Source organism: Engystomops pustulosus, chromosome 7 (assembly GCF_040894005.1).
Source record: "Engystomops pustulosus chromosome 7, aEngPut4.maternal, whole genome shotgun sequence".
NCBI lineage: Eukaryota > Metazoa > Chordata > Amphibia > Anura > Leptodactylidae > Engystomops > Engystomops pustulosus.
In genome coordinates, this window is record NC_092417.1 from 111,417,480 (window position 1) to 111,428,815 (window position 11,336).

An 11,336-nucleotide genomic window follows, 5' to 3' on the forward strand; every position below is an offset into this window, starting at 1 on the left:
CGTTCACCGTACCATAAAAAGTTAGTGGCAGGTGTTGGCTATAATATACAGCGTCCACATCAATGTTCTTGGATAACGCCGAATGTAGTTTCTACATGAAAAAAATTAGATTCCTCACCCCTGGGGGATGAAAAAACATGATCAATTTAAAGCGGTGTTCTCACAAAGACATTTTTGATTTTTGTAGATTACAGCGCCATCTGTCAATGAAAATGACGAGCTGTAGACTGAACCAATGTCATTTTACATGGGGAATTTTAATCTGCGAAAAAAAAAATAGGGGTTCCCATTTAAGATTTTAAACTTTTCTCCCCTTCCCACGCTGTGGTTGAGGGTAGGAGGCAGAGTTTGGTATCACTGAATAGATTTTTAGTTTTTCATGCGATATTCCACCATCCCAACCTTTTTGTTGATACTTGATAGGTACGTGATATACAGGAATTACTGACACATGTTGTACATGTACATATGTATTTCTGGATATTCTGGTCACATGATCTTCTATTGTGTCTGTGAACTACAATCATGAAGTCATGTCCACAACAAGTAAATGGAGGGGCTGGGGAACTGTTACTGTGTCCAGAGGTCACACTTACATTTTTCCAGAAGGGTAATAATACTCCTTTCAACATTTTTGAGGGGTATTTTTAGCTAAGGAGGAGTATGACATTTTCAGTAATCTATATATCTCTCCTAGGCATATAGTATGAATAGAAGAATATTTACGCAAGAAATTTCTGTCCCCCCTAGACCAGTGGTGGCAAACCTATGGTACGGGTGCCAGAGGTGGCACTCAGAGCCATTTCTGTGGGCACTCAGACCATCACTTTAGGATAGAGTTCACCATGTAGAACCAAATCCTGCAATCCCAGGCAACTTAAGAGATCCTGTTTTAAAGTGACATTTCATTCACTGTTTGTAACTGTGGGAAAAGTGAGAGGCTGTTGACAGAACTGCAATGTCTTTGGAGGTCCTCCTACTGGACCCACCATTCTCCTTCTACAGAGAGATCCCAAAGAGAAACTACAATGAGTCTGCATTTGCCCTTCTTTCAACTGTATTGGTGGCTTCAGGGGGTTGATACGATTGAAAATTGAGGAAGAACAGGTAGCAATAAGTTACTGCTTAAAATGACATGTTGGCAATTCATGGTAAATAAGTGGATTTTAGTTGTAGCTTGGGCACTTGGTCTGTAAAAGGTTCGCCATCACTGCCCTAGACCTTCCTGTCCAGAACATGGCTTTCGGCCAAGAAATACACTTTCTAGTTTGGAAATAATTTCGGATTGGTGGCTGAACGCCATGGCTAGTTTCAATGCCCCTACATGGTAATAGAAGTTTGTCTGGGCATTAATGCGATCTCCAACTGTCTGCATTTCAGAGGTGAAGTGGACGGAGACTGTCTATGCCCTCAGGCAGCTAGCTTGCCCACAGATCCCATGATGCCTTGTGTTCTCTCTCAAAGTAATTTAGCATTAAATCCACTTAGTTTCCCACAAGTAAATCCACTAAACACTACACAGTGCACATACAGGATGTACCGTATATGGTTACAGCCTGGCAGCTTCCATCACATGGGGGAGCAGGGAACATGCACAGTGCACATATAGGATGTATATGGTGACAGCCTGGCAGCTTCCATCACATGGAGGAGCAGGTAACCTCTAATAAGTGGTAGAAATCATTAGTACACCAGTTACATACAGACAGGAACAAATACACTGAATCTTTGGATGATATCTATGAAATTTTTAGGAGTAAAATATGAATATACTTATTAGTTTACTCTAAAGTTTATTGGCACCAAAATACCAGTAATAAGAGGTAGCTGATTATACGTGTAATGTCTAACAATGAAGTTATCACTTTACTGTGTATTTAACCATTTCAGCACAGTTTGATTTTGACAGGTATTTCCACTCTTGTAACAGTGAGGGAAGGTAATACTGTGTCAGGTACTCTGCTGGTGCCGGATTTCGCTCTTCTAACTTTCGCATCATTGAATTGTCTCACTTCTTGTCGGAAATTGCGCTTGTTCTGCATTGTTCTAGTATGAAGGAAACCCACAGGCGCAGAGCTGGTACCATGTTTTACAACATTTGCATTCACTGCATTAGACTTCTGGGATAAGAATAAGTTCTGCCATTGCAGACGCTCGGTTTCCTTTACTGGTGTTTTTGGAATGCAGGAATTGACAAAGGATAGCGGTTCTGGTACTCTTAGCTGGTCTTGAGGAAGATCACTTATGGCTTCAAGAAGTTTCCTCTCGACCTTTAGGTCAATGTTTTGGAGAACTTTTCCAGTAAGGGTACTACCCATAAATCCCTTAGAAGGAAGTTTTTCCAGCTGCTGGATCAGAATCTCTCTCCTTCTTGCCATCTGCTCTGCATGCCCATTTCCAGGCACCGCTTTCAATGGTGGCAGTAAAACGGGTGCATTAAAGGGTAGTGACTCCTTTGTATTATAACAATTGGTACAAACAGGAATGGCTCTGCCGGGGAATGGTGAAGAGCTTCTTTGTAAATTCTTCTCCTTGTTTTGTCTTTGTTCGCGATAAGATACTTTGTCACTGTAGGTTTCTATTTTGGAAACCACGGCAGTAGAAGGGCAGTGACCTGTAAAGTCAGACTCTGCTGGGAGTAGGACATGATCCGCAGCGCCTGGCTCAGTCCCTGTCTTCTCCACATGGTCCATGACTGGGCTGCGTTTTATCTCCGCAGTTGTATCTTTACTCTCTGGAATAAAATACAAGTCTAGACATAAAATACAGTCCACTGATTCCCCGGGTTTTAGCTTCTTTTGTTTCTTTTGAGAGTGGAGACCTGCCGTTGCTGAAACTGGACCCCAGCCACAAGCCTGCAAATCAGAAACCACAAAGCATAAATGTTTTACAGCTACACAGATAAGAGGTTCTAGAGATGGAAACTTGGTAAGAAACGGTCACAAAGATAGGAACCCTTAAAGAGACACCTTTCACCTGATGTTAGGACCTAAGAAGTGGAAGTTTGACTTTATTCACATAGAACTATGGATTGAACCCTGCTTTAGGCTATTTTCATATGTTCTTTAGTGACCTTAATTGGGTTGTCTTTTTTTTTTTTTTCTTTTAACAAGTGGTGATGATCCACATGGCAATTAATGACAGCATAACTGCAATGTGTGATTGTACCTTTTTAAGGGACACTCCAGCCCCCCAAAAATCCATGTGCACTATTATGGTATTACATGTGTAATTCTCTTGACAGGGGAAACATATATATATGAATATATGACATTAGTATAGGAGCAGTGTGAATCTGTCACTAGTGACAGTTGACTTCATCCACAGCTAAGCGTCGCCCATCACCAGCTTTAGCAGTTCCTGTATTTTAAAAACAGCACATACAAGTATAATAGTGGCATTACTGTCATATGACTTATGCTATGGAGAACATGACCACCGTGACTCCCTGTTAGCAGAGTTGATCTAGTGTGATGATGTTCTGAAGCATTGTGTCATTGACATCAAACCAGAGAAGACTAAAAAAAAGGAATTATAAAAATCTACATGGCAAGGATGCACTGCAAAAAAAATGCCTGACTACAGAAATGTCACACTATCATCTGTACTGAGGACCTACTTACCGCTTCTTCCCATCCTGTTCCTATCAGCCATTCTACCGACTTCTGATCCTCTTCAAAAATCTTCTCACTGATCTCTAGCAATGCTTCTGTCAGGTTCTTCTCCAGTGTGTCTTCATGTGGAGGACAAACCGTTTGTGGAAATTCTATCTTTAGCAATGTTTCCAGTGGAGAATCATTATTTGGTATATCCATTGATTAGTTTTACATCTGCAATTAAAAAAAAAGAGAAAAAAACTTGGTAACTAACAATATGACCAGAAATGACAAATACAGAACTTTTCTCATTAAATCCTCTGATGATTGTGCACCAATGCTTCCGTTTCTTGCCATGCCTATAAGCTATTAGCACATGCCCACTGCCCCTCATCCCCAATGAGTTGGGTGACCCCTTTAATGTTGTGTTACACACTGCAAATGAATAGAGACAGTCTTAAGCAAGTTCTGTGGCCTCACACAATTTCTTTCTAACCTTGGAGAAGCCAACGTCCCATCCCATTAGTGGGTGTCTGCACATGTATGATGAGCGCATCTGTCAATTCATTTTATTATATCCTGTTCCAGATGTCATTTTACTAAATCACAACAGTGATTGCTCTGTGACTTTGCTAGAACACATCAATAAAGCTATATCTCTGATGTCATATTCTAATAAATAAGACAACAGCGAGCTCTGGCATAGAGGCCAAGGCTTACATTTCAGTGCACCTCTTATTCTAATACACACATCTTATTCATTGTAACGTCCGTGAACACTGGATGCTAGATTTTTGAATACTGTATAATACTTAAATACTAGTAAATAAGTTTATTAAGTAACTAAGTTTTTATGAATGTCACCAGAAAAGGTTGAGGCAAAGCTTTATGCTAGATACCTGCCTACTATAAGGGCTGTTTCACAATGGCCTTGTTTTTTAACATCTGTGGTTCAGTGATTTCCACGGAAACGGCTGCGATGGGGAACGAACCGCCGTGTTTTGCATTAAATTAACGCAAAACACCGGCGGCTCGGTCCCGATCACATGCGTTTCCATAGAAAACGGTTTTGTCTGCGTTTCCGTTTGATGTATAGCCTTATAGTGTTTTGGGGCGCTAAATGTGGAAGCACCATAGCTGAGATAGGGATAAAATAAATTTATGAAGTCTTTTACTTGCATATCAGAGAAAAATGCAGTGGATCTGAGGGCATTGTGCTCATAGATAGAGGTTGCCGTATTTTGGTTGTATCCCACCAATCAAAAGAATTGGATTCAAATTTTGAATCATTAATGGAGCACCTAAGAAAATTATTTCTACCAGTCTCATAGACCATAAATGGAGTGACAGGCTGTGTGTTCCACTTGCTGCCCCATCAATGAGGGAAAACTTGACCCCTGTTCTCGGGTAGAACATTAAACTGGGGTCTTTATTTGTCTATGAGATTATTACTCCTTCGGAACCAGCTTTATAGATCTTTGTGTGATTATCTCAGCTCACACAATCTATACTTTAGAACAAATCAGTTTTTTTCTTGTTTTGCACAGTTATTGATATTTAGAGCTCGTGCCTCAGAACAGGAACTCCTTATGTACATTTCACAGCAAACAATAACCACTATTCTACAGAGTCTACAGAGTTCAACCTTTGCAAAGGATGAAATCTGCATTAGGGTGAAGACACACATGGCGTTTTTGGGCCGTTTTTGGGCCGTTTTTACTAAGTGCGTTTTCAGATCGTTAAAAACACATGCGTTAAAAAAAAAACGCATCCGTTTTTTAAAAACGCATACGTTTTTGTCAGTTTTTCATTGCGCAATTTCGGAAAAACGGACAAAAACGATCTGAAAACGCACTTAGTACAAACGGCCCAAAAACGCCATGTGTGTCTTCACCCTTAGGCCGCGGTCACACGTACCGCTAGACGTCCGTTCATAGCGCGACGCTAGCGCACAGGGGGAGGTCCTCGGCCCGAACGCACATGCGTTTCCAGAGAAACGCATGCGATCGGCTTAACAATCGCATGCGTTTCCCTGGAAACGCATGTGCGTTGGGGCCGAGGACCTCCCCCTGTGCGCTAGCGTCGCGCTATGAACGGACGTCTAGCGGTACGTGTGACCGCGGCCTCAGGCTGCATTAGGTTCCAGTGAATTGTGTTTTGAAACACATATGCATATGTGTGAGGCAAAAATTCCAATTTCTTTGTTCCTTGATGCCAATAAGGTATTAACACGGTGCAACTAGATCACTGTTCAATCAACTGTACCAAATTTAGTTTATAAATCAACAATTCACTTCACGGCGACTGCAACAATCAATGGGTTTTAATTAGAAGATGAGTCTCACAAGCGGCACCTCTAAAGAGCACAGTAAGGTGACTGCAGCGCCTGTGTGGCGGCCTGTGCCGATAAATAATTACACAGGACACTGACTTGTACCTTACACTAATGTTCCTCAGATAGCCCTGCATAAATCATTACTGGAGACATAACCCGCTCATTGGGAGCAGCTACGTGATTATAGCACCCAGCTGGGCTCACATTGGTGATGGTGCGTCCACACATTCAGTTTTTCAGATGCAGTTTTTGGAGCCAAAAGCAGGTGTGGATGATAATGGATTGGGAGGTGCTGCTCCTCCACCTACTTTTACTCTATTCCTGTTATGGGCATCAAAAACTGAACGTGTGGTCGCACCCTAAAAATGGATATAATAATGTGTACATCGGGTTAACTGTGATCTATGCACAAACTGCAGTGCATGCCACCACATTCTTTAGGGCTTGCGCGCCAGTTTTCTGCTGTGCAAGCCATATAATAGGTGTAACTCCTAGCACAGTGTTGGCAAACCTTTTAGGGACCGAGTGCCCAAACTACAACCAAATCCACTTATTTAAAAGCAAAGTTCCAACATGGCAATTTAAGAAGCGACATGTTGCTACCTGTTCTGCAAAGGCTTTTAATTGTATTGGCATCCTGAGGACTCCAATACAATTAAGAGAAAGAGGAGAAATTCTGACTATTATTGTAGCTTCCAGAGTCCCCTGAACAGGAAGAATTGCCGGGACCCAGAGCAGGAGCTCCAATAATAACGCAGCCTTGTCTGCACCTCCATGCTCCTCCTGTAGTCCCAGGCAGCTAAGGATGTGTAGCTTTAAAATAGCACTGATCACAGCACATCCTGGGTGGCCAAGGACTGCAGGAGGTGGTTTTGAGTCCTGTCTGGAAACTCTGTTCTGGGGTGATGGCCTGGGTGCCCAGAAGGAGTGCTCCGAGTGCCACCGGTTCGCCACCACTGTCCTAGCATATGGCTAGGAATTGCACCTATTTGCTCCCTTAAGCGAATCCCTTGTGAAGGGGGATGTGCACCACATATAGCCTGCACTTGTTCTGGTGCAAGCTATGGCAAAATTGTACGCCAGGTCAAACCTGGCATAGAGGTGCTCCTCCGACCTCAACAACGCCCATTCAAGTCTATGAGAGCGTGAAAAAAAACCTGACAGCACATATCAGCATTTTCTACATAAGTTTCCAGGAAGTAGCTGAGAGTAGAGAGAATCTGATACAGGAGAAAGAGGAATTGCTCTACAAAAAATACACATTGTTGCATAGCACTCAGACTGAGCTCTGAATGAACTATGAAAAACCCTGAACACACTCTGACCCAACTCTGACTAAAATCTGACCAAAATCTGATTAAACTTGCATTATTTTAAACACATTTTGTGGGCAAGTGTGATGTCAGACGTGCCGTCTTGGCTGCGTTTGCAAACACAAACGCAGACCAAGCCGCATTTACTGGGGTGGGCCACGGCCCGATCGCATCAGCGCTTCTATGGAAACACCTGCGATCGGGAACGAGCAGGCGGTGTTTTGCATTAAATTAACGCAAACCACTGGCGGCTCGTTCCCGATTGCAGGCGCTTCCATAGAAACGCCGATGCGATCGGGCCGCGGACCGCCCCGGTGGGTGCGGCTTGGTCTGCGTTTGCAAACTCAGCCAAGACGGCATGTCTGACATCACCCTTAGGGTGATGTCACACGTGGCGTTTTGAACGCATTTTTGGCCCATTTTTAAGCAGTCCCTCAAAAACCACATGCGTTTAAAAAAACGCATTCGTTTTTGACCAGTTTGAATTTAGATAATTGGTCAAACCTGTCAAAAACTGATGCGTTTTTTAATATACTGCTTAAAAACGCAGTCAAAACGCCACGTGTGACATCACCCTCAGGATCCTCATGGACATTCTAAACCCAAAGCATAAATCATCTTACACTGTAATTTTTATGGCAGCGGGTGATGGATTAGTATAAACCCCATCCACACCAGATGTGTAGGACTACAAATACCTGCACCCTAACAAAAGGGCTACAATGGAGCATTGTTGCAGTGTTATGTAGTGCGTGGCTATAAGTACAGTATTATTACCGTGATATATTATATTGTGAGGGATTATAAATGCAGTATTATTACAGTGATATAATATGTAGTGTGGTACTATAAGTGCAGTATTATTACAGTGATATATTATGTAGTGAGGGACTATAAGTGCAGTATTATTACAGTGATATATTATGTAGTGAGGGACTATAAGTGCAGTATTATTACAGTGATATATTATGTAGTGAGGGACTATAAGTGCAGTATTATTACAGTGATATATTATGTAGTGAGGGACTATAAGTGCAGTATTATTACAGTGATATATTATGTAGTGAGGGACTATAAGTGCATTATTATTACAGTGATATATTATGTAGTGAGGGACTATAAGTGCAGTATTATTACAGTGATATATTATGTAGTGAGGGACTATAAGTGCAGTATTATTACAGTGATATATTATGTAGTGAGGGACTATAAGTGCAGTATTATTACAGTGATATAATATGTAGTGTGGTACTATAAGTGCAGTATTATTACAGTGATATATTATGTAGTGAGGTACTATAAGTGCAGTATTATTACAGTGATATACTATATTGTGAAGGATTACAACGTTGTATATTATGTAGTGTGTGACTATAATTACAGTATTATAGTGTTATGTTACCTAGTGTGGGCCTACAAGCCTCAGTCCGTGTAGTCATATAGCAGACACAGGGTCACATACCTGGCAGCTCGTTCTCCTCCTCTATGCGGCCATCAGCGCTCCGATCTCCATCCCTTCCTCCCCTCTGCTCCAAAACAAACCGCTGCCGTTGTCAGGGGTTACGTTTGCATCACGTGTTAGGGGCTTCACCACGGAAGTGACGTATCATGTGACCTACTGAGCCGCTGACCTTGGTTCTGATGCAGGAGAGCAGTCAGCCATCTCTTCCCCCGGGCGCGCGGCGTCTGCCTCCCACACCAAGGCGTGTGACAGGGGGCAAAGCACAGTCTTTACAACCCTGATACAGCACCTTGTGAATGACTCCTGACACAGAGGTCTATCACCTGCACCCCCCTAATCATTACATTACATTATATGATATGTGGTCTATGCTGCCTTAGCAAATTGGGGAAACATGTTTGGTTACATCCTACTGTATTCCATAAAAATGAAGCCACACCTTAAAAATGACACCACATTTACAGTTACGGGGTTTATGTGTGACCTATATAGTGGAACAAGAAGCGAGAACTGCAGTGACATGAGGGCAGTCTGAGGGGTGTTATTTGTAACCCCCAAAAGCTTATATAAGGAGCAGCACCACTATGCATAGTGTGAGGACCCCACCGCACTGCACCTCATATTCCTACTTCCAGCAGCCACATATCCAGAGTCAGTATCCAAACTTCTGACTTTAAGTATGACTTTAATTTCCTTAACTTCAACTTCATCAAAATGGTCACCGACCCCATGACTCCACAATCTTGTTTTCCTGGTCACTCTAGCAGTTCTAACATGACAGCGAACATTTCTTCCCGGCACATGTTTCCTCTGATCAGAGCTTCACTACTGAGCATGTACATAAAGTGCCGCACATATTCATCTCAATTAAAAGCCTACCCATGGCCTCCGGCCACAAGAGACCTGTGAAGCCTTGAGTTGCAGCCTGCACCCTGCTGATAGAGTCCAAGGAGTGTTTCCATAACTAATGGAAGTGTTCATTGGTGCAGGGGGCCAAATAGTGGTGAGTGCAGCTGAGAAGTCCTCACCAACCCCAGGTTCTCTTCTGCCGCACTGCTCTGTTTCCTGTTTTTGTATATGCACTGGTGTCAGCACATAGAAAACAGCCGCCCAAGGAGCAGAAGAGGACCCAGGAGTGGTAAGTACTTGTCATCTGTATTGTACTGCACCTGGGTCCTCTCCTGCCGCTACACTCAAGTGTCCTGACTTGTATATGCATTGGCATCAGGACCCAGAGCCAAAAAGTTCCAGGAGCAGAGGAGGACTTAGAAGTGGTAAGTATTTGTCAGCTGTACTGTCCTGCACCTTGCAAAGCCCTGCTCTGGGTCCTGATGTTAGAGCATACAACTGTCAGGCTCAGAGGCAGTGGATTCTCTGAACCACTGCGGACCATGACCCAAGCCACTACCTGGTATCGGAGTCTAAGTGGCACCCGGTTTTCACCAGGGTCCGTGCAAAAAGGGCTGGGCTTGCTGCGTTGTGGTACCACCAGGTCGTTCCACAAGCGTGAGTTGTCTGCAGTGGCAGCCAAGCTCGAGGTACAGAAATGGCAGGCAATCTCGTAGTCAGGGGCAGGCAGGAGGTCAGGACAGCAGCACAGGTTCAAAGTCAGAGATGTAGCAACAGGTCAGGGCAGGTGGCAAAGAAGCGAAGTCAGAAACGAAACCGGGCTCACAACGGGAAATCACAGAAATAGTGCAATGCATCAAACTCAGCTTTCTCTAAAGCTTGAGGCACGAAGATCCGGCTGGGTGTGATGGGCGTGGCAGGTTTAAATAGTCTTATGGGAAAATGGCCAGCACCAATTAATGGTGCGATGGCCCTTTTTAAATTCCCAAGGCCGGCAAGCGCGCCCTAGCACATGGGGACGTATGCACACAGATCGAGACTGGGACTCGGGAGTGGGGACAGGTGAGAGGCTCTGGTGCTGCGCCTGCGGGGAGCGAGGGGCACATGTGAGCCCACGATATGGGGCGCTGGACCACGCGTGACAACAACCAGTGGAAGACAAGGAGCAAAGCAGTACATGGAGGAGAGAAGAAGCTATTATATGTGTATTTTCTACAATGGAAGTGCTGAATGCATCCCATAAAATGGCATATAGTGAAGATTTCCATTGGATGTACCCTGTGAAATATTCTAGTAAAAGTAGCTAACTCCAGCTCAAACACGAGGGACGCCAGACTCCAGTAGCACGGATCCTCAGTCAGATCGTAGAATCAACACTCTGCGATCCAGCTTACTCAGTCCGTAGTCTGTAGTATGTGCAGTTTGCCTGTCGAGTGTGCAGAGTGCGGCAGATTCACCAAAGCTGGCACACGGTCTTCATTAATGTGGCGCCCCCTGCAGTGCTCTGGGAGTGTGCACCATATTTTTGGTGTGCTTTGTTCATGCTGTAGAATTACAGCGCAGACAGATTTGTGGAACATGTCAGTAATAAATGTGGCACAAACTCTGACTAAGCATTAGGTGCACATTTTTCTGTCAGACACAAAGCAGCCACAAAACAAAACCGGTGCAGACACTTATAAATACTTATAAATACACGTGCAAGCAGTTTTCATGTTCTTTTCAGTGCAAAGTCAGACAGAAAACTAGTGCAAACACTTCAATACTGTGGGCCACTATCT

The 11,336-nt window shown here is 43.6% G+C and overlaps 1 protein-coding gene across 1 annotated transcript; it reads right to left on the reverse strand.

Annotated features, from left to right (window-relative positions):
* Positions 1–1,773: 1,773 nt before the first annotated feature.
* C7H16orf46 (chromosome 7 C16orf46 homolog) lies at positions 1,774–8,824 on the reverse strand. Its single transcript, XM_072117563.1, has 3 exons — positions 8,707–8,824; positions 3,624–3,830; positions 1,774–2,855 (listed from the first exon to the last, which is right to left on the reverse strand). Exons 2-3 carry the CDS (start codon positions 3,813–3,815, stop codon positions 1,887–1,889), a joined length of 1,161 nt encoding a protein of 386 aa, XP_071973664.1. The 5' UTR covers positions 3,816–3,830; positions 8,707–8,824; the 3' UTR covers positions 1,774–1,886.
* Between the last annotated feature and the right edge of the window lie 2,512 nt (positions 8,825–11,336).

What these genes read in the sequence shown, in the direction of transcription:
- C7H16orf46 (XM_072117563.1), bottom strand. Translation starts at nt 3,815, where the DNA reads ATGGATATACCAAATAATGATTCTCCACTGGAAACATTGCTAAAGATA. An exon ending in GAACAGGATGGGAAGAAGCG is followed by an intron (nt 2,856 to 3,623) that starts GTAAGTAGGTCC and finishes TCTGATTTGCAG; the next exon opens with GCTTGTGGCTGGGGTCCAGT.